This window comes from Fringilla coelebs (genome assembly GCF_963513975.1).
Source record: "Fringilla coelebs genome assembly, chromosome: 21".
NCBI lineage: Eukaryota > Metazoa > Chordata > Aves > Passeriformes > Fringillidae > Fringilla > Fringilla coelebs.
In genome coordinates this window covers 2,735,625-2,759,400 of record NC_140047.1, presented here as the reverse complement: position 1 = coordinate 2,759,400, position 23,776 = coordinate 2,735,625, and the positions used below count along the sequence as shown (strand labels likewise).

Here is a 23,776-nt window from a genome sequence, read left to right as displayed (position 1 = left end):
ATCATTATATCCTACAGATTATTCCCTGAAAGTACAGAAAGTGGCTGCAATTACAGATGCAAAAAATGCTAACTGCAGCTGGGGAGCCTTCCTTTGAAGAGCAGCTTCCAAGAAATCTATAGAAAGCTGTAGCAGACCCTCCTTCTCAGCTCACAGTTTACGTCAAGTCTTGTTTAAAGGCACTCCAAGGAAATATATATGTTCCATGAAACTGCATTCCAGTATGCTAAAGACTTCTGCTGCAGTCCCAAAGTCTGCTCTCCTCCAAAACACAGAGACAGAAGCAAAGCAGAACAACTCAGACTGTAAATGAGTTGCTTGTTTGAAGCCTCCAACCCACAGAAGTGGCGAAGGAGAAGTTGTACAAATTCCTTTTTAGCCAACAATTCTGTATGGGCTTCTCAGGGACTACTCATCTCAAAGGACTGACAGTCTCTTCATGTGTTTTACAGCTTTTAAGCCACAGGCTTTGGTTCAAAGCAGAGCTTATGAACAACAGCTAATAGCCTTAGGAGGCTTTGCCTGCCCCATCACTGGGAGCTTTCTCTCCTTTTCTCATAGACTGGAGTTCACTTGGGAAAAATATCCCTGCCCTCTACACAGCACTCAGTGAGGAATAAAGGATTTGGGACCCTTCAGAGGGCAGAACATCAGCAGAGGAGCTTGCAGGTGGGGACTGGGCAGTACAGCTCAGCCCCAGAGCTCACTCACCAAATTAAAATTCAGATCATGGGCATGGCTGTTGCTGCCAGGAGCAGGCAGCACATCCTTTCTGGCCAGGCAGAGCAGCTTGTTCTCCTTTCCCATCACCATCAACTGTGAGGAAACAGTGGAGGAGCCAGGGGCCTGGTAAGACTGGAGGGACACCACCACCACAATCCAGCATCTCCAGCCACTCCCCACTGCACCCAAACCCCAGCACCTCTGTCCATAGTGGATGTGTCTGTATCAGATGCTGGGAGCAGCCAGGGGATGACAGCTTGTGCTCCCCTGGAATGGTGTCAGGCATCAGAAACTCAGCATCAAAACCCATATTCAGTGATGCCAATGGGGCCTGGCTGCCATAAGTGCTGGTTTGCAGCAGCAACTTGTCATGTGAATGCAAAAAGAAGCAGCACTGTCAGGTGAACCCAGGGGAAATCAGCCTCTCCTGCCTCCACTCCTCTCTGCTCCCTTTCCCTGCTAGCCAGGCAGGAAGGACATGCCAGGGAATTCCTGCAACCTGTGGGACTTGTGCAGTTCAATTCTGGGGTTATCTGAGTGGCAGCACTTGGACAGAGAGTGCAAAGAAGACCAAGCTGAGGGAACTCTCCTTCCATGTTACCAGTGCTGGGATGGAAACTGGGCTTGGGGGGACAGCCCTGCCTGTGCAGCCACACATGTAAGGACCCAGAGGCTTGAGGTGAGCACCCAAGGGAACTGCTGAAACATGCAATGCCCATGGGGGCATCCACAGGTCCTGCACTGGCCACTTTGTTCCCATTTAAGTGACTATTCTTAGACACATTTTCAGAAAGACCAATCTCCACTCCACTCTGATGACTGGCCCCAATGAAAATGGCTGCCTGGTTGAAAACAGGTACTGAATTCCAAGGCCCAGTAACAGCATCTCCTGGCAGGAATCACCAGCACAGGTTTTCCAGCAAACACAGCTCCAGCTATGAGGAGCTAAAATCCTCCATTAATGCTTTCCCTTGCTTCTGTATCAAGTAACTTCCTTCAGTCCCACAGTGCAATTCTGATTTGTCCAGGTCTGCTGGTTTGGGCTGGGATAAAGCTCATTTTCTTCCCAGGAGCTCATAAAGGGCACATGCAGTGTCTGATGTGAATCCCAAAAAGTCCCAGGGAACAGAGGAACAATGCTTAAAAATCATGTACAGGATTTCAGGTGGCTGCAGTTTTTCCACACATTTCATAATCAGTTATTTTTTCATTACTATTCTTCAGTTTAAGCCATATATTCATGTAGCCACATAATTTCAGGTACCTAGGCATGACAATATGGTCCAGGACCCAAACCTTTGATGATTTTACTGTGGTAAACATCACTGCAGTATTTATCAGAAAACTCTGAACCCAGGGAAGCTGGACAGTCTGATCTGCACAGTCCTTACACACAGTTTCTTTTCAAGGAGAAAACCCTGACCTTTCCTGGCCAGACTCTCTGCTCTAAATGCCTTGATGTGTGTTTACAGAAAAAATCAGACAAATTAGGCCAGACTCTTTGCCAGCCACATACAGGCAAAGATGGACTGCACATCAGTTTATAATTCAAAGCACACAGACTGTGACATATATTTGATTAATGGTTCAGTTTTTAAAGACAATTTTGTTTTTTTAATGGAATGGAATAATTACAAGCATTCTTGTAATTGAGAGAACATTAAGCAAGGAAGAAAGGAAGGAAAAAATCAAACACTATGTTTTTTGCTAATATCTGTATGAAGCCCATGAGATGGCACTACATCAGTGGCTTCCAGCCCTGCAAACAAGAATTTTGGGAACACACCAAAGTACAGAACACCATAACTTGAGGCTCCCACAGAGCAATAAGATTTTCCCCAACCAGCAGGAGGCAGAGAGAGGATCCTGCTCTGAACTGCCTCTGGGATGAGCATGGGTTCAGGGTTTTGACAGAGTCCTTCCTCTTCTGCTCTTCCTCCACAGAAAAGGAGCTCACTGAGCTGCATGAAGTCATGAAAACCACCCAGAGCAGCCTCTGATGACCAGGAGCTAGGATGAGCTGGCCTCCAACTGAGCTCAGCTTATTGTAAACTCCTCCTCTGACAATTCCTTTCCAGGAATGCTGCCCCATGGTACCAGAAGAGCCCCGGATCAAAACCCCTGTGCTGGGATGAGATGTGTGTCACCTTTCGTGTCACCTGGTGTGGTGGCTGACAGTCTGGTCAGAGGGACAGAGTCAGATAAACTTTCCTAGACATTCCTCTGGGAACTTTTGAGAAAGCTCAGAGAAAGAATTAAAATAATCCTGCAGCTGGTGTTTTGATTGTAAAATGTGTTGTTAATTGTAAAGTGTTTACAAGAAGGGTGTTGTTCCTAATTAACCAATGGCGTGAAGAGTACTAATTAAAAACTAATCAAGTCCACCTTTATCATAACTGTCTACAAAAAAAATGTGTAGTTTCTAAAAAACTTTGCATTTTATCTTCTGAGACCTTAGAGTCTATAGATACTTTATTCACCCGTCCTCAATACAACAACAACCCAGCACTCACTCACCAGACACTCGATCCACACTGTACATCCTCTCCAGCCTTTTCCTCTGCCACCCAGCCTCGCCAGGTGGGTGCTGCTCCAGCTCAATGGACTGCTGGGAAGGGGCAGCCAGCCTGGAGCAGTTGGGGCACTCCTTGGAGCCCTGGCGGCCGCCGGGCCAGGCCTTGCAGTGCCGGACGCCGTGCGAGCCGCCGGCGCCATGCGCGTGGTGCCCGTGGTGGCACTCCTCGTGGGCAGCCCCCTTCATCACCACCAGCTCCATGCTGTCGTTCTCGTGCTCCGACAGCATCGGCCTCTCCCCAGAGATGGTGTAGACTCGTGGCTTGGGGCCCTCACTCGGCAGCTTCTCCGCCTGCTCCTCGGTGAAGCTCCTCTCGAATTTGCCGTCCGAGATGACCGAGAGCCTGCGCTTGTTCTGGGCCACCTGCTGCATCTCAGGGGAGTCCTCCTGCCCGATGTAGGAGTCTGCTAGCAGGTGATCTGAAACAAAAGGCACGTTTTCCTTAAAGCAAAGCCCCACAGACACTGGCAAATTCAGGAGGCTCTTTGCTACTGCTCTGCAGGGGAGACAGACACAGGAGGTCCCCGCAGGAACTGTTTTGGATGAACGTGTGCCCATCACCACCTTCTAAACCTTCAGAGCAGGCTCTGAAATGAGAGACACTTCTCACAGAGAGGTGCAATATTTTAAGCATGTGTGGCCACACAACAACTCTAGCAGCAAATGCAGGTCTCATTGCACAGCCTGAGATTGCTGCCATGCAAGACAGCCCTGGTTCAGCTGCAGCCCTGTTCAGCCAAGGGCTACAGAGCTGGTGACAGTCTGCAGGACAAGGACCAGCACCACCTTCTCCAAGTGCCAAACTCTGAGTGTTTGGTGCATTAAGTTCTTTAGAACACTGGCAAAGGGGCAAACCAACAAGGTTTGTTTGGTTTTTTTCCTCCTGATTTTTTGCCAGGTGGTCTGACATGAAAGAAATGCAACAAGACTTCAGCTGGCAGCTGCAGCACAGCACCCCGGTCCTGGCATGCCCCGGTCTCACAGATGGCCTCAGCTCGGCCCGTGGGAGCTGTCCTGGAAGAAAACACAACCGCTCCCTTTGCAGGGTAGGAAGATCCAAAGGAGAGAGGCCCATGAGTGCAACTATCTTTGGAGCCCACACACTGGATAAAGTGCCAGGAAATCTCAGCATTTCCATGGTAATTCCATGCATGAACCCAACAGTAGCTCCCACCCACCTGCTAATCCTTTTTCAAGTGGCTGTTAATTACCTCTTATACTTCCCTTCAGATGGGAAGCAGTTCAGGGACTGGCAAAAAGGCTCAGCAGGGAAGGCATTATTTATGTGACTGCTACCCAAAAAATGAAATCATTAGTGTCCAGCACAGACAGAAGCACTTAAAACAGAGGCAGCAAGCAAACCCAAGCCTTTACTTCAGTAGATATTTATGGAACATAACTTCTTCAGCTACCAAGTCATGACCTAGAAGAACTCATCCACGGTTTGAAGGCTTGGCTACCTTGCAACCAGCCATGAAGTGAAGGAGGAAGAGGAGAATGACCTCTGAACAAGACTGGTGGTGTATGTGTGTAACACAGACCTTTCACTCCTGCCATTCTGCTGCCCATGAAGTGCTCCTGTGCCCCTCTGAGAGGAGGCCTCCCAAGCTGCAGCCATACACAGTCAGCTTTTGAATCTGAAATCCATCCTGGAAAATGCTCACAATTGCCCAGGGCCTCTCCCCTTGCTCTGCTTGCAACCAGAACTGAGCTGGTTGCAGGGTGTCATCCTTGTCTCATTTTTCTGCTTGAGATACAACTTCCTCCAGCACCACTAGGAAATAAATCAGTCTCTGGCCACTCTGCCCAAGAAGTGACTGTCAGGGCTGTTCAGGCTGACACAAGTCAGGTTTCCTTTCATTTGTCTCCTCACAGTCTCTGGATACTGGAGCTGGCCAGGAGGAGACAGTAGGAGTCCTGAAAAAAGAGCTGTGCCTTTTGAACCTGCAGCTGATGCTCTGTCCAGGCTTCACATGAAGTCAAAAATCCACGTCCAGGTGTAGTGAAGGGTAGTGCTCCTCAGATACAGCCCAGATAGTGTGAAAGGCTGGCAGGGCTCTACTTTGCCCCATGGTCAGTGTGGACATTTGCACCTTCTCTAGGAGGAGCCTGATGGACAACAAGGGCCATTTCAGTGGAAGAAGGTGCTCCACAGGCTGTCATCCCAAAGCCTGTACCCACCTGCAGGGTACAGTGTCAGAGGACAGTGCAGAGAGTGCTCACAGGCCCCAGAGTCTCTCACACCACGTGGCACCCTTCAAGAGGCAGCAGGTCCCCTGCATCTGCTCTCCAGCAGCTCAGATCCTCCCCAGCTCCAGGATTAACCGTGCTCTAGAGTGGGCATGTCTTGGGAAAACACCACCAAAGACTCCCTGAGATCTGCCAAGATCTGTGCTCGCTAATAGTGCCAAACAAACCATTTTTAAAATTAAAAACAAAGGCCAGCTCTAAGTACTCTTCTCAACTTGTCAAATTTACTAATCTGTGTGGGCACAGTGACGCTACAGATTTCTTAAGACACCACAAAATCGTGGCTGACAGCTGCCCCTGTTCCTCCTGAAACTGATACTTGTATGGGAGATGCACAGCCTCCTCAGAGGGAACACACAGGAGTGTCACCTTCACTCACACACTGACAGCTCTGGAATTCAGAGATCCAGGAATTCCTGAGCCCTGGGACTTGTGGCTAAATGGAAAAATGAAGTCCCCAAAGCACAATATGCCTGAAAATGCTGATGATCACAGGAGCAAAGAGACCAATTCCAATCTCTGTTTTATAAGCAGTGAGGTCTGTTCAGCTCCATAAAATTTGCAGACATTTCAGGGGCCCATGACTGGTTTCAAGTAAGAGTAAATTTTTTACTGAAATCTGGCAGGATTGACCAGATATATATGACATAAACTACCCACCTGATCTAGCATGCAAAATGTGAGGATAATTCTTTCTTCCTACCTTACTTGTCCACTCCTCAAAGTGTTTTCACTTGTACTTATGTAAGAGTTTTCATGATCTACACTACAAAGGGCTGCCATCACACCAATGTGCTTGCTTTTTGTAAAACAATTGGATAATTCTTCATTTTCATTCAATTTAGCACCTTCAGTAATTACACACTGGAGAAGCAACTTCATATGCCAAGGGAATACAAAGCTTTATTCAAGAGTAGTTGTTAATAAAGAATTTATCTACAGAAAAAAAATAGTGTGGAAGGAAAAGAGATTCAAACATCCATCATAATGAATTATTGGCCAGTGGAACAGAATCCACACCATTTCAGGAGTCTGTGCATTCACATACACGAGGTAAGACACACCAAGATGTGATGAGTGACCCTTGTTTGTGCTTGCAGTGAACAGGGTTCAGGTGCCAAAACACTGCACTTGTTGCCATGAAGGCATTTGAGGCTAATAGTTTGCTTCTGCTAAGAAAGAAGTCAGGCTGGTCCAGAAATCAATGCTGGATTAGAGCTGAGCCACAGGGATGTGGGGTGAGGAGAACCAAGGGACACTCAGCAATGACTGGAGCTGCCTTCTGGAGTCAGCTGCAGCAGGCTGCTGTTAACACCCTCGCCTCGAGCTGCTGCTCCCTTTTTTCATTTTCACATGGCTCTTGCCACCTCTCCCACTCCCAGCTGCTCCCTCCACCTGCCATGGCAGCCCTGGCCAGCGTGACTGGGCAGCCTGGCACAGCTCCCTCCCCTCACCGTGCCAGAGCTGCCCTGGGAACGACTCGGCTCCCCCACCTGCTGCCTTCAGCAGCAACACCTGTGTCTCACACTGCTGCAAAGCTGCTTAGGACCAGATAAAGCAGGTTCCTCAGGTTCTCTTTTCACATTGATTCTTGCTCTACATGGATTTGTTGTGCATGAGGAACTGAGCAGCAAGACAGAAGGAAGAAGACCAGCATGCTTGATCTGTAGATCGTGTGTCCGTTGGTACCAGAAACATCCAGGTAGTATTTCCATCACTTCCTTGCCCACCTGGGCCAAGCCCAGCAGGTCTTGACATCCAGTCCTGAGGCCAAACCACTTCTCACCCCCCTCATTATGTACTTGAAAATACAACCTTTGGTCTTTTTGGCTTCACTTCCTCCTGTCTGACATTTCTTTCTTCACCTTCCACACAGCACTGCCCAACACAGGCCACATGCACGACCAAAGACTGACAGCAGTGACAGCTGTGCTGGGAAACTGGCAGTGTCTTGGGGAAAAAAGAACCCACATTCTCAGTACATGTAGTTCCTGATAATTAGGGATTTATTTGTATTAGATACTTACAATACAACCTTTCTCATTCAGTAACTCTAGCTTGAGCACTCACTCTGACTTAGGGAACTGAGAAGGGGCTTGCACATTTTCCTTTCACTGCCACCATGTTTCTCCAGGGCAGGGAACCTGCTGAGATCAGCCCCCACTGACTGATGCCCTTCCACAACTGTGGAGCCACCTCCTATCTGCTGCAGACTGCCTTGTGACCCCCTGGGATGAGAAGTTTATAAATCAAGGCAGAATATAGCCACAAGGCACAGACAGAAACTCCAAATTTATTCCTGTATTTAGCAGCTAAACTGATGATTAAAGCACCTTAGATTTAAAGCCTCCGCTCCAGCATCAGAGGCAAAGTGGCAAAGGGGAATCCAGATAAACCCTATTAAAAGAACATCTGTCATCTCAGCAAAAAAAAATTCAGAGAGACAGTTTTTTCTTCCCTGTTTCTCCTCAGCTGGAACTCTCTGGACCTGATATTTATGACAAGTAAGTTCCAACTTTAAATCAAAGAACTGCCACAGTCTCTGAAGATGAATAGAAAGTTTTTGGGTGTACGTACATGGCTTTGCTTATAAAAGTAGGAATGAAGTTAATGATGTTTTTATCTTGCACCAGGAGGAATCCAGCTGATTCCCTCAGTGAGGGGAGCAAAGAAGTGCTCTGGCCAGAGCTGAGGGTCTTGCAAAATCCATAACAGCCATTCAAATGGCACAGCTGCAAAGTTTCTCTTGCAATCCCAACTCCAAGACCTCCCATGTGCCTGTCACTGCCCCTCAGGTGTGCTGGCAGGTCCTGGTCTCCTCTGCTCCCTCTCAGAGATGAAATGCAGAGCTTCTCCCCATGCCAGCTCTGTTCTCCCAACAATGTGACCCCTGGCACAGGACAGACAGCCCACCTTGCTGGGCTCAGGGCTGAAATGTGATCAAGAAACAGTCATGGGAAAAATGGGAATTTTATTCAAGTTATTGAAGCATGAGGCAGGGATATCAAAATGGAAGATACAACAATAAAAGAAAAGTCACAGTGGCTTTTCAGCCATGCAGTAGCTTCAAAGCCAAATGAGTAGATGGAATCACAGAATAGCTAGGGTTGGAAGGGATCTCTGAAGATCATGCAGTCCAAGTCCTTGCCAAGGCAGGGTCACCTGGAACAGGTGGCACAGGAACATGTCCAGGTGGGTTTGGAATGTCTCCAGAGAGGGAGACTCCACACCCTCCCTGGGCACCTGGTCCAGAGCTCTTTTTCCCTTCCTCACGTTGAGGTGGAACTTCTTGTGTTTTAGTTTATGGCCATTGCTCCCTGTCCTGTCACTGGCACCACTGAACAGGGTCTGGCACCATCCTCTGACACCCTTTGGGGATGTTTATGTGCACTAATCAGATCCCCTCTGAGACCACTCTGCTCCAGACTAACCAGACCCAGCTCCTGCAGTCTCTCCTCAGATGAGAGAGTCTCCAGACCCCTCCATCACCCTTGGACCCTCTCCAGCAGCTCCTTGTCTTCCTTGAGCTGTGCATAAGGACCTGCACAGGGAACAGGCAAAGGCTGCTTCTGGAAGGGAGCTGCTCTGAGAAACCAGAAGGTCATTTAACTATGACAAAATGGTTCCAATTAGTCTTCCCTGCTCAAATGGGCTTCGAAAACAAACAAACTCAAGATAGCATTGACCTGGCATCTCATAGGTGAGTAACCTTTTAGTCTGGCCTGTAACATTAATGTGAATAGATGAAATTGCTACTGTGAGACACGACCCAAAGGAGCAAGTGGCAGCTCCATCACCGGCCTCAGCATCTCCATGGTAACACCGTGACCTAGGTCTTTGTTCCCTTTGTAAGCCAACAATGTATTCCACAGGAAGTTTCAGGATACATCCACACCATCCTTGCACTGGCTGATGCTAGAAGAGGCCTGAAGCCCTCAGAGATGAGATTTCACACCCCTGCTTTGTCCTGAGCTCAGGCCACCTACAACTCCCTCCAGAGCACAGGCTTTCCCTAAAAAGGCCACCACCACCACCTCATCAGCACAGGGATACACTGAGAGCAGGGCCAGCAGCACTGCTGGGTCTGTCCTGGGGACAGGACAAACATCCTCTAGAGAGAAAGACCAATCTGGTGCTTACTCTGAACCAGTCTGGGCTGGCAGCTCCACAGACTAAACCCAGGAAATGGAATGTCCCTCTCAGAGCACTGCACAGCTGCAGCTTTACTTGCTGGTGGCACAGGAAGTTCAGCTCAGAGGTTACTCAGCTTGGAGCACAATGAAGCCTCACCTGGAGTCTCTCTAATGCCATGCCAGTTTCTGGCAGCATCAGGAAGTTCCTCTGTGCCTGGCTGCTCCCTCCACACACACTCACAGCCAAAGTCCAGGCTCCAAACACAAGTGACTGATCCAGTGGTGGCTCCACACCCAGCACGGCCACAAACATGGTTTTGCTCCTGCCACCCCTCCCCACTGCCACTCAGCTTGGGGAAGCTCACAAGGGCCCTCTTCTCCTTACACACTCACACTGATGACTGAAAAGTCATGCAAAATCATGCATCATGCAAAAAACAAAGGAAAGACACAAAGATTACTTTTTTTGAGCTTAAACAGAAGCTTTTCCAGCTTCAGGTAACTGTCCCCTTTGGTGTGTCCTGCTGCAAACCAGTGGCCATGCTGGTTTAGCAGGAGCCATGGAGAATTTGGCTCACAGCTCCTGCCCAAGGCCCATCATCTCTGCAGCAACAAGGACACTTTATATTGAATCTCTCCCTCTCTCACTTCCAATGCCTTTCCCACACAGCTTGCCCAGAGCAGCTGGTCACAGCAGGCAGCCCAGTGCTGCATCCTACAGCCCCCCACTCCAGCAGCAGCAGCTGCCCTCCCAATAACCCCACTGAGCAAAACAGATTAAAAAGTAACAGGAAAAAATTCCCACAGCTCCCTCCTGATCCTTGTGTCTGAATCCCAGCTCACACCAGGATGGATCCCTGCTTCCCCAGGGAATTTCTCAAAGGCTCTGCTTGCTGTCCTTCTCAATGTCACTGCCCCATGCCCTGGTACCTTTTCTTCTCACAGTTCCAGAACACGGAGATAAAATCTAATGTGCATTATCTCAGTGTGGGGGCCTCTGACACCTAAACTGGAGAATGTCCAAAATTCCATGAGCTCTGTAAGACTGAGTGATTACTTATTCCATGCTTTATTCTCTGCAGCCTTTTTACATTTCCCTTTCACATTTTAATCCCTTTCTGTATCCTTCTTCTAAGTCTGTCTCAAGGGACACTCACTTCTACATTAAAAGATACCAGAATAGTCAGCAAAGACTCTGGCCACAGCCTTGGAGGCAGAATGAATGCTGAACGAATGCTGAACGAAATGAATGCTCTTTGTGGGAACCTTCCCAGACCTCCAGCCTGCATAAATAAACCAGCAATTAACAGAGGCAGTAAGAGAGCAGGAGATGCATCACCACCCTGGCACCAGCTCCCTCAACACATCCATATCCTGTCACCTGCAGCAGAGTCCAACCCTCCCATTCTTTCTGATTCCTCAAAATATTTTAATGATTGGGGGGGAAAAAAGTGAGGGATCCCAAAGGGACCACCCCTCCATCCTCTGCATTCATACCCCACCACCAGGCAACTGCCCTGTTCCAAAAGGGAAACAAAGGGAAGAAAACCCTGTGTAGTCACCATCCCTGACAAAACCTCTGAGAAAGAGGAGAGGTAAATGCACCTCTCCAGTCACCTGGAAAAAATCTCTTCCAGAATAAGACACAGGAGAGTTGCATAGGAATAGTCACACAACATTTCTGAGCCATGAAGTTCTTGGGCCTCGCATCAGTAAGAATCAGAAGCTGTAACCAACAAAGGCTCCCCCTCACCTTTCTTCCCCCCAGGTACACCCTGCAACACCTGCAAGCCTCTCTACCTCGTGCAGCTGTGCAACTCCACACCCCTGCCCCAGCAAAGCAAGCAGAGCAAGCACACTACACTTTAACTGAAAACAGAAGGTCAGCACAGCCTTGCACATAACTCAGCCCTTGGATGAGGCAGCTGGCCTGTCCTGCTTGATCTACAATCCCTCTGAAGCTCTTCATTACCACTCCCCAATTTCTCCAAGACGTTCTGTCACACACAAACACACAAGCTCTCCAGAGGAGCCACCACAAATAGAAGTTACGACTGAAGAAGCAGCTCTTAGATCAGCTGTGGAATGTGAAGTTATGAGGGATGCAAAAGCCATTATATCTTTTCTTCTCCTTGGAGTCAAGGAACTAAAAAGATAAAAAAAGGCAAACTGAAATAGACAATCCTCAGAGAAGAAAGTACAGCAGAAGTGGAGCAAGTTGGGGCAGTGTCTGCACACTTGGCATCTCCATGGATCTCCTGGGGCTGCCCGGGGCATCGGAGCTTCACCCCTCTGCTGAGGAGCAGCAGACAAAGCAGCAAAGAACTGACATCCCAAAGATTCACACCCACCTAACTTTCTGCATGAGGACTGCCCTGCACAAGGGAAAAGAAGTGTTCTAGCTCTTGGGTCCAGAAAAGGAGGATCCTGCCCTTCCCTCCTCCAGTTATGCCTTCATTGTCCCACTTGATGGCTCTACCACCTTCCTGCTTCTCAAAATCCACACCTCTTTTCTCTCACTGTATTCATCAGTGACTTTAAACATTTCTTAAACCATTCTTTTCTGGACTGAACCAAGGCTTGCCTCCTTCCAGTCAAATTTAGGCCAGAGCCTTCATCCCAGCTCAGTTTGCTGGCAGTGCAGGCAGCACCTGGGTGCACAGCTGGGGTTATGACAGCAGAGACAGGTCTGTCCCACCAGGTACAACACTCAGGTGAAAGCTCAGAGTCGACAGCACATACAGGTCCTGAGGACTCAATTGTTTGGAGCACTGAGCTTTCAGGACCTAAGGCACCAACACATGCAAGGGGGAATTCAATACCACAGCATGCAGGTGGTTCTCCCTGCTCACATTGCCTCTGCCTGCTCTCTGAGGAGCTGGAGCCTATTCAGGTCCCTCTGGATCTGTGCTATGCCTTCAACTTCTGCAGCAGAGCCCTTCCTTTCCTTCCCTGGAGTCACTGGGTGGCAGCTCCAGCACCCTGCCCAGCCAAAGGTGAAGCCTCCAGAACGTGAACAAGCGATCCTGAGATAGAATTTCTGCAGGAAGGAAAGATGTGACTTCCCTGTGATCAGGCTGCTGGGATGAACTAAAAGGAGCCAAATTTTCTACTTGCAGTATTTTTTATTGGATAGCAACCTTCCTACAGGGGTTATTTATAAAGAAGTGTTACAGACTGTGTTAAGTTATACATTGCAGAATTTCAAAAGATGACTTAAAAATGACGATTCTTTTTTTCCCTCCCCTCTTCCTCAGAATTTAGAGTAATTTCTAGGGAATTTTGTTCCTTTCCAAGTGAATACTTAAAGATCCCATGAGTATTGTGGTATTTCCAAGTGTATTTCTCACTGCTTCATTCTTGCCTGTGGCAACTAAATTCTCCTGGATTCAAAAACCATCTCAAGGCTGATACACCAAGGGGCAGTGGGTGAAAAGGCTTCCCTGGAGAGCTTATGGATTTCACAGGCATAGACAGGGCTGAAATGCTGCTCTGGGGAGCCTGGCTGTGGCAAATGATCCAGGAGTCCCATCAGCTCCATTTTCATGCTCTCCTAACCTACAGTCAGAGAAACCAGGAGCACCCCAAGGATGAGTTAAACAGCAGATTTCTAAATGCACATCAGAGAGGCTCCCACTCTCTGCATCTGCCCAGGGCTGCCCAGGCCTTGGGCACCTGAACAGATCTGCAATTTCCTCTTGTCTCCATCAGAGATTCTCTGCCTGGCCCCAACACAACCCCACAGGTACTACAAGGCCACTACAAAATGAGCAGGAGCCAACATTTCCAGTTGGAAACCGGGGTGGAGGGGCTGCAAAAACGACTGGCAGAGACTCCAGGCGACAGGAGCAGGTGCAGAAATGGCCACCATGGAAGGAACAAAAAAAAGGTTTGCACCAAACCCCAGCCTTTCTCTCCCCTTCCCCTCCTACCTCCACATGCTGTTCTTAGACCAAATATTGTAAGTAAAGTGTCCCTGGAGTTCTTCATGAAAAGAATCCAAGAAAACCTCGGTACATTGTCTTACAGCCTTTCCATTCACAACATCAGCACAACTCAGCCAAGGACAACTTGAAGGTCATTAGAACAGATCCCAGAGAAAAGGCAATGATGCAGCTGGCTGCCAAAGACTGTGTGACTGCTCTTAGAGCAAGAGGCATCTCCTGTACAGGCTTAAACACACACAGCTTACCTAAAATGATAACATCACTCTACATTACATTCTATTTCATAACTTTATCCCCTGCATAGCAGCTCAACAGCACAGAACAATTTGTTGCTTTTTCACACAGACTTTCTGTGGATTCCAGAGGATTTTCTGTAGGTTTTGCAATTAATTAACTGCCTGCATAATATTTTCTTTCATCACAGAGAAGACACAGCCCTGTTAGAAGTCAGGTGAGTTTATCCTGCACTCTCCTGCCCATCAAGCAGAACTCACAATAAGCTGATGGGACAATATCTACATGGAAAATACTGACACATTAGCCAGCACGTGTAGTGCCCTCATCTAGGCAAATCTCAGTTTAACCCTTGTTGAAGCCAACCCCTGGAATAAATCCAGATGTCACCTCTGCCAGCAAGGATTTATACCAGTGAACAGAATATAACTCACCTGTTTTTGATACCCCAGTGAAAGCAAGACCTAGAAGTCACAAACCAGTGCAGAAGCCTTGTGCAGTGCAGTCACTTCCCAGCTGCAACTTCTCCTAAGGACATCAGGTGCAGGGGTGAATTTATGACAGGGCACTTGTCCCCTGAGTGAACTCATCCCCACAGCCCACCCAAGCCTAGGGTCACCAAACTGCCTTTTCTCCTTGGGGGAAACTCCTCCTGCCTCTCTGCTGCTGAGATCTCAAGCTTCATGACAGATAAATAAATGTACTTTCATTCTAAGACTACTGACCACATGGGCATAACCAAGGCACATCAGTTCTCTTACCTGAGCCATTTCTGCCTTCAGGATGGTTTTGTGAAAGGTATTCTCCAAAAGCCCTCGCCGCTCTGCGTCCCAGCATCAGGAGGGAGCCAAGGAGAAAAAGAGAGAGATTTGAGATGCTTAAAGGCCAAGGAAAGAAGGAACAGTTCAAAACCAACACACTGCTGTGCTCCTGCAGCTGCCATTCCCTCAGCCTCTGGTGACACCCATGGAAAATCACTGCCAGAGCAGAGAGGCTTCCTCATTACACACCAGGATTCCAGCGGTTCTGGTGGAACATCAGTGTTTCCCTGGCCAAACTGGGAAACAAACCTGGACTAGAAATCCAGGACTAGTTCAGGCTTTAGCTTCTGTTATAAAAATGAAAAAACAGAATTGAAATGCACCTGCATGAAATCTGTGATGCACACAGGAACTGACTCACTGTCTCCAGCCCCCCCTGAGTTAAGCCCCTCCTGGCAGCCCAGGAAGGAGGCATCTCCACCCCAGAGCAAGCCATCATTTAGGCTCCTACAGGTTCTGAAAGCTCCCAGCTGGGAGCCATCACAGCTCAGATGTGGATGCTAATGTCCATTTTACCTACCTGAACCCTAAGTTCTCAAGCCCCAGCTATGTCAGTTTTGGTTTACTGGACAAGCTTATTTGAGAGTCACCCACAACCTCCCACAAAAGCAGTTCCTGCTTCTCTGACGGATTCCAGTCCTGTGGATGACTGAGATTTTACTGGAATATATTAAGAATCAAGCAAGCAGGGCGAGCTCAACCCTTATCACACATCCAGGCCTACGTAAGAGAGCAAACCTATGAATATTCCAACCAGGGAAGAACTTTCTGCTTGCAACTCACAGGAAAGGAATCCTTGGTCAGGACATGGAAAACAGTAACCTCCATACTCCAACTGCCAGGGCATTTGTAATGCCCTGGTGCTGTGATTGCTCTCCTGTATCTAACAGACCTGTGACTCAAGAGAGCCAATACTAGAGCCAGGTTTTCCCCAGGTTTGAAGAACAATCTCTCCAAGGTCTGTAGCTGAGCTGCCATTGGGCAGCCCAGGGTGGAGACTGGCAAAGAGGGAGGTGAAACAGCCACCCACCTCCTTGGCAAGCCAAGCCAAGCCAAGCCTAGAAACCCAGAACTAAGCACCCTCAGCCCTCAAGCACATCAGCATCTCCTGGGCAAGGACAAGATTTGCTGCAAGAGAGAAGACTCTCCATACCAAGGCATCACATCCACTGTCGTCCTCCTTCAGAGGTGCTCAGCCCCAGAACATCCTCTCCAGTTCAAGCTTCTGCAAAAGGCTCATAATGGCCATTAAACATCTAAGTGGAAAATGGCTTTGACCTCCAAAACCACCTTCTGCTTTGCATGTCCCAGCTTGTGTAGCCAGGATCTTCCCCACTGCTTTTATGCACCACCTCCCAGAGGAGAAAAGGTTAACAAGGCTCCAATGCACTTCCCAGAGCTTGGGCTGGAAGGAGTGGGAAGTCCATTTGTCTTCCACAGCCAGCAACACAGGATCAATATGAACAATGAAGAGAGAGTAATTTAATCTTTCCAGGACTAAATTTCAGCACAGTCAAATGTAAAATGCTTTGGAGCAGCAAGCTGGAGCTGTGCAAGAAGAAAGGTTTCTGCATCTTTTTAGACTAACAGACAATGCTGAGGTTTTCCCTGTTTTTGGATTCCAGGTACAGCTCCAGGCTGTACCTTTAGACACTGGCTTGGGGTGGCAGCTGCCCAAACTGTCCCCCCTCAGTGCCTAACACGCCCAGAGGTGGTCACAAGGAGGCCCTGTCACATGGAGAGCTCTATGACCAGCCCACAATCCCCACTGTGAAGAGCAAAACGTGGCTCACTCATCCAGGAAGGCGAGCGCCTCTTGGATGTTCCCTGGCACCCTCAACCTTTCTGCCCAGGCAAAAAGCAAGACTTTATCCTGGAGCAACACACAAATGCAAAGTTGGGAACTGGAGTGTGGCTGCTTCAGGGAAGTGGTTGAGTCAAAATCCCTGGAAGAGGGGATGTGGCACTTGGGGACATGGTTTAGTGGTGGATGTGGCAGGGTTTGGTTTGCAGTTGGACTCGTTGACCTTGAGTTCTTTTCTAACCTTAACAGTTCTATGATTTTAACATTAGACTACTCAGCAGCAAGAAAATTCCTGAGCTGCTCTTGTACTCCATCTCAGAGGTGGTTAAAGCTCAGCCAAAGCTACAGCTGATCTTGCACAACACCAGCAACAGCATGGCTTTAATAAGATGGCTGGGCATGAGATTCCAAGATCTCTTCCACCAAAACTTCTGGGACTCCAAGGCTTCCCATGAAAATGTCTGTCTTTGCAAGACATCACCAACACCATTCCCAAACAGGGCACACTCTTAGACCACTGGGAAAAACTTTGAAGCTTCTCTTTTGCATCAGCAGTCATTCCATGTGGAAAAAATAATAGCAAGCAAGTTCTCAGGTAAATTATCAGTGAGAGAACATGGTGATTTACACAAAAAATGCTGAAATATGATTATAAATCTCTAACTAGTTCAAAAGCTCCACGAGTTCCAAATTCATCTGTCATTGTCTCCATTCATCTCTTTGCCTGTGCCAGAAGCCGTTTTGTCTGTCTGAAAATCTGAACCAATGCTTCACCTTTAGCTTGGCAAACTAGGGGCTCAAAAAACAGTACAAAGCATTTCCTAAGACCAAAAATGATAACTAGATAAGACAGAGCCAGAGAAGCACTGCTGTCCTCCAGCCCACTGTGTTCCATGGTGAACACAGTGTCACTCAGTAAGAGCTCAAGCTGGAAGGTGCTGCAGTGTCTCTGACCTCACTCTCATTTCCCTAGGCAGAGGAGGGAGGAGGGTACAATCCCAGGTGCCAGAGTTCCTAGAGAACAGGTCATACCCAGAGCTCTTGTGCAGGTCAGAAGCACAGCTGGACATTGCTCAAAAGCATTGCTCCCTGCCCAGGCTGAGCCTGCAGCTCTGTCCTGGCTGTTCCAGCCCATGGCTCTCAGACCCTTCAGGCCAACCCAAGAGCAAACAAACGTGGACACGTGAGCTGTGGCACACAGCTCCCCAGCCCCAGCAAACACAGCACAGTGTGCAGTGGGGGGTTTCCAGCCAATTACACCCGAAACTTCCCACTAATTACTGTGCCTATTATCTCAGTGGTTCCCTTCTACACTCCCGCTTCCCCAGTGCCTTGGCTGTGCCTCAGTGATCTCTCACAGATGTCTGCAGGTGCCCTTTGCCAAGGGGACTCTGATGGCCACACTTGCTCCAATGGCTACTTGCCCCTTGCCAAGCCTTTTGTGTTCCTCCCCTGCCCTCACAGTCACCTCAGCTCACCAGCACTCGCCTGGATCGTTACTGTGCCATTGCTCCGCTCTCCCTGCTACCCATCAACTTGATCACAGTTAAGCCAGAGCACAATTCAAACAGATGGTAGCTGTCCTATTCTTTTCTCTCTCTTTTATCTATTACCACTAGTCACACAATCAGACCTTCCTCTCAGCTCAGTTCTGCCTCCACTATCACTGCCAATGGAGTTCAAGCCCCCTCACAACACTGGACAGCACTGGACATAAACCCCTCCAACAGGCCTCTGAGCAGAGACACCTTGGGATAATTTAACTGCCAAGAGATGAAAAAGAAAACTTGTTTCACATAAATGAGACAAATGCAAGGTGCCTTACAGCTCCATGGGCCGGTGAGCTATAACCCTGAGTGTATGACACTGCAAAAGCTGCATACCAATGAGCAGGTAGCACTGAGAGGTGATCAGCTGATGACAGGACAAGTTTAGCCCTGACTCATCGGGGGAGAGGTTTTCATTCTAGTGGCAGAGCAGACCTGCATGTCACACAGTCAGCACAGCTTGGTTTAACAAAAGGACATCAAGCAGCGAGCAGGGCTCTAGCACACTGTGCTGCTAAGCCTAACCAGCACAGACAAGCCTCAGAAAACACCAGCATTTCCTCCAGCATTCCATCAGAACAGCTCCAGGGAGGGAAGGAGGGATGGAGCAGCACAACACAGGCAGCAAAGGCAGCTGCCCTTCTGGAGGCATTTTCCAGTACTCACTGTGCCTCAGATGTCAGAGCTGGGCTCGGGTCTGGAGGAGAACTGTGAAGAGGCACAGACAGTCTAGACAGAGATTTGCTCGAAGGAGCAAAGCCGCCAAATAACAAAGATCTCAATTACAATGTAATAAGCACAGAATGGCCTTCATGTCTCTGAAATAATCACATCAACAGGATAAAAAGGGCCTTGATGCAGCTATGAGAAACTGATGCACATAAATTTATCCACCAAACTGACACTTACAGAGTGAAGAAATGCAGATTGAAACACTCAGAGATACAGGAAAGACCTGAGATAACTCCATTTAGCAGCAAGCTAAGCAAAACCTGGACTATTCAGGAGTATTACATGGAAAAATAAAGAACACCCACCACCTTCTCATGCTCCTTCAGAAGTAATGCCCAGAGAAGTTGCAGCAGGAATCTGTTGTGACAGCATCTGACAGTGCTGCATCTCAGGCATACAGGAGAAAAGAGACCTGCATCATCAGGACCTACATCCTCCTACAGCAGCAATCCTGCTCTTGTCACCAAGCAGAGAAGGGAACACCTCCAGCACAGCCACAGTTAACAGCTCAGTCATTAAAGACTGGTGACACCTACGTTATTTAAGCCTAATAGTAACAATACCCTGACAAAAATTAGTTTTCTAAAATATCTATGTAGAGAAATGGTAGCTGGAAAATTTTAATTTTAAAATTCTCACACTCAATAAAGGGAGATTGGATGTCAGCAATGGGTCTTAGAGACTCCACAGTATTGGAGCAATTTATGATCACAAAGTTTGGACAGGAGAAGAGAGGAAGAACAGCAGAAGTTAAAAGAAAAAGGCAATCAAAGAGACAGTTCATACCACTCCTCAGATAATTCACAAGCAGAAAAGAAGAATCTAGACTCCATGAAGAACCCCAAGCTAAGCCAAAAATCACTCATGCAGCAAGAATCCTGGGATAAGGTACATGGTCACTTACCTCTGCATTTCATCAATGAAAAATCCACCCTTTCACTAATGCTGCGTTCAAAGCCACTCTTCATCCCTCTCTAGGCAGGAAGAGAGGGAGCGAGACCAAATTCTTATCCCTCTGTGGGCTATCCTGGACTAGATGCCAAGGTCATGGAATTGGGCAAGACAAACCACACTCTCAATTCAAATATTTCCTGTGCTAATGACTGCAAGAAGAGATGGTTCTGGAACACCCAGCAAAAGCCTCACGTCTGTTTGCTCTCACCATGACACTCTCCCAAAGAACAGCTGTAGGCCAGCACAATACAAAGCAGAGCTGCAGGAAAACATCTGCTTTATTGCCTCATTTGGGGTGCCAGTGTTTTCCTGCAGGTGTCAAGGGACCAAGGGCAATGAAAGCCCATTTCTGAAGGGCTTTGGTTCATCTGCACCCTTGGAAAAGTTCTGAGGAAGCCAAGGAGCACAGGTCAGACAGGCACAGCCCGGGCCTGGAGAGGCTGTCAGCGGAGGGGCAGCACCAAGGTCACCGCTCAAGGACAACTGCGTCAGCCCTGCCTTCGGCACTGGGGCCCAGGAGCTGCAGGGCAATAAAAGCACACGCAGGGAGGGAACAATCCCTCCTGACAGGGAGATCTCACATCCAAGCCCTTCAGAGGCGATCACAGCAGCAGCACCAGGCCCTTCCCGGGCGTGCAGGGCGCTGCAACTCCCCCAGGAGAAGACAACCAGGGAGACCAAAGTCAGCAGCATCATGGGTGCTCTCCACAGCGTTGGCACAGAGCAACTACGTCCTTAGCTTGTAAGAAGCTACTTAAAAGACCCAGCACACAACAAGCTGCGTGGAGCTTAATTAATGCTCCTGGGACGTGAGACTCCCCTGAGTGGCTCTGCAGAGATTTTAATTTAACAATCTAGGGAGCCTGCACCTCATGCCTGGATCCCATTACTCACACCAGCAAACAAGCCCTGCTCCTTGCTCAGTAAAACAGTCAAGTGTGCACACACACTCCAGCCACATGTAAGAAATACACACCATGGTCACTTGGACTTGCAGCAGAATTCCAGGAGATGATTTTTCTCTCTTAAGAGAAGTCATGACAAATATGAACAGGAGGACAGAGCCCAGAAGATGCAGAGAAGCAATCCCAGGATCCCCCAGCTGCCTACATCCACAGGGCACATGACCATTGCAGCAGTGCTACCCACACAGGTGACCCAAGTGCCCAGCCCTCGTGGGGTGGGCAGAACAGTCTCTCTGTAGCCTTACCCAGTGTCCTTGCTGTAGATAAGGATGTGGGAGATAAATGGAGGAGAACCCAGGGCAGAGCAGAGGAGCTGATGTGCTCCAGGAAACCTTTCAGCAGGTGGGTCATTGCCACTGTAGGAATTCTGAGCTTGGCAGAGCCCACAGGAGCAGGGACTGAGCTGTGCCTGCAGTGGAAGGATGGAGGCACATGGACAGCACCTGTCACCGCCAGCACCTTCTCCATGCAAAGAGGCTCTGCAGGGAGCCCCTCCACACCTTCGCCAATCTCCTCAAATGATTTTTGGATCAGGAATTTCTAGCACGGGCATCAACAGGGAGACACATAAAAGCACCTGTCCTATGCCATGGTCTACGTGACCAGATACTCCTCAAGGGCATTATGTCCCCCAGCCCAAACCCACTCATAACTTTTCTGATCAAACCACTTTACTTCACAGAGACACCACAGAGCCCCCACAAACCTGTACCTGCAGCTTGTCAGCAGGTATGGAGCAAACCAGAACCCCCGAGGCACCTCCTGGACTCCACACAGTTGATAGAACCTGAGCAGCATCTGCCCACCCTGGTGTAGGCTAACAAGTCATTACGTTCAAAACACATTAGTCGCTCCCAAACACCCACGCTACCATTTGAAATCCTACCAATTACTAAGTGTGTTGTTTGTGTGACTGCCTAATCCCACTCCCAGAACCCCATCACAGCACTTATGGTGCTTTACGTGTCATTTCTGTATAGACACCTGGCTGACATCACCACAAAGAATCCCACTTCCAAATCTCTGAATGCCATGGAAAGCATTCGTGTTTTCATGACTGGTTATGGAAAGGGTGCAACAAAATGTGGGGAGAAGTTTCAGGCTCTGCCTGGAGAGCTTTCCCTCGAGATACTCCAGAGTTTGAAGGATAGATTTCTTTACAACTCAAACAGATGGCAAGGTACAGACAGCTTTACATCTCTTCACTTCAAGACCTAAGACTTCTCTTTCCTCTGAGCACAACAGAGATGCAGTAATGTTGAGTTACAGTGAGAGGTGACTGAGATCTTTCAGCAACACGGATTGAGTTCTACACAGGACTCCAGGTTATTCTAATGCAATTTTGTCTAACAACACAAAGAAGGTATTACATAATCCAGCTGAAAAGTTTAATTTCTCCCAATTTTTCCCCAGCAGCAAAGAGCCAGTCTAGCTGAAGCAGAGACAGTGACAAACCTACTCCCTGGCACAGTTGTGCTGAAGGAGCAGCTAAAAATCTGCGCCAATGCCCCCAAATAGTCACCGGATGACTGCTGTGACACTTGCACTGCAGCGTGGGAGAAGGGTCCTTTCCTCTGGGAAAGGGCACTAAGGCAAAGCTTATCTTTGACAGCTTTTTAAACCTAAGTACCACTAAACAGCAAGTATTTTCTCAGATCTCCCATGCTCGATACTGAAAAGCACTGGGATCCGGCAGTGAGTGAAATACTACACTGTAGGACAAGCAATATAAAACCAGAACAGGCACAATATAGAACCTAAAACCCTTCACTGGTCCATGTAGTGGCTTGGGACGCTGCCGGGGAGGGCAGACGTGGCGGGTGCAGATTTTCACAGAGCAGTTTTCCCATTCAAAGGAGCGAGACCCCTTGAAGGAGGCTGCTGACTTTGCCCTCGGACACGCGCACGGCATTTCAGCAGAGGAGAAACCACCGGGCACACTGACCGCGCTTCCGAATTGCCGAAGATTATAAAGATCCATCCCTGATAAATTCACTTCCGACACGCTCTTTGCCGACCCAGCAAATAAAGCCCAGCGGGTGCTGTGGCCGGGCCGATGGAGGGGACGCCTCTGGAGACAAGTCACCCCTCCAGAGGCTGAGGGTCGGCGGGGTGCAAGGGTGGCACGGCCGCCCGCTGCCACCAGCGAGTGCGCGGCTGGTTTGGGGGGCTCGGCGCGGCCAGCGACAGGGACTCGCCGGCAGGTGCCACTCCCCAGCCCCGGGACGGCCCTGGGGCACAAGCCCCGGGTCGTGCCCGCAGCGGTACCTGGGCTCATCCCAAGGGTCTTGGGGCTCCCCTCAGCCCGGCACGACCCCCAAGGGGGCCGGAGGCGAGCAGGGTGCCGGCACCGCGGGACCCCCCGAGGCACCGCCCGCCGCGCCCCGGGCACCCACCTCACTTTGGCCGCCACGGACGACATGGCCTCGTTCCTGAGCGTCTTCCTTTTGGACACGGCTGTGCCCATATTCGCGCGGGGGGTCGCGGCCGGGGGAGCGCTCATCGCCGGGCCCCGCGGCTGCCCATGCCGGGGCGCGCCGCCGCCCCTCGCCGCCGCGCCGCCTCAGCGCCCCGCCATACCGGCCCCCGGCCCGCGGCCCCGGCCCGCGCTGCGCTCCGCCGCGGCCGCTGCCGCCCCATTGACTGCGGCAGGAGGCAGGGAGGGAGGGAGGGAGAGAAGGAGGGACGAACCCGCCCCGCCGCCCAGGAAACGCCGCTATATTTGGCCAGCGGCACCTCCTCCGCCCGCCTGACATCATGGCCGGGGAGGGGGCGCGGGCCCCGCCTCAGGGGCCGCGCGGGGCGGCGGGACCCCCGCATGGGGAATGTGGGGCTGCAGCGGGAGCAGGGAAAGGCCGGGGGACACCTCAGGGGGCTGCAGCTCCTCCCGAGGGGCAGCTCCCATCTCTGCTCTGGGACAGGGACAGGAACCAGGGCACGGCTGGGGCTGGGCCAGGGCAGCTCAGGCTGGAGCTCAGGGAAAGGTTCTTCCCCCAGAGGGTGCTGGCACTGCCCAGGCTGCCCAGGGAATGGGCACGGCCCCGAGGCTGCCAGAGCTCCAGGAGCCTTTGGACAGCGCTGCCAGGGATGC

The 23,776-nt window shown here is 49.7% G+C and overlaps 1 protein-coding gene across 4 annotated transcripts in view; it reads right to left on the bottom strand.

Moving 5' to 3' along the window:
• Nucleotides 1-23,275, bottom strand: part of NSMF (NMDA receptor synaptonuclear signaling and neuronal migration factor) — a 47,382-nt gene extending 24,107 nt beyond the window's left edge. For all 4 annotated transcript variants that reach the window (XM_084219622.1, XM_084219624.1, XM_084219623.1 and 1 more), the window contains exons 1-3: nucleotides 23,082-23,275; nucleotides 14,624-14,685; nucleotides 3,241-3,717 (exon numbers count right to left, since the gene is read on the bottom strand). In XM_084219622.1, the coding sequence (XP_084075748.1) occupies nucleotides 3,241-3,717; nucleotides 14,624-14,685; nucleotides 23,082-23,188 (646 nt within the window). In that variant the 5' untranslated portion in view covers nucleotides 23,189-23,275. The remainder of the gene's footprint in view (nucleotides 1-3,240; nucleotides 3,718-14,623; nucleotides 14,686-23,081) is intronic.
• Between the last annotated feature and the right edge of the window lie 501 nt (nucleotides 23,276-23,776).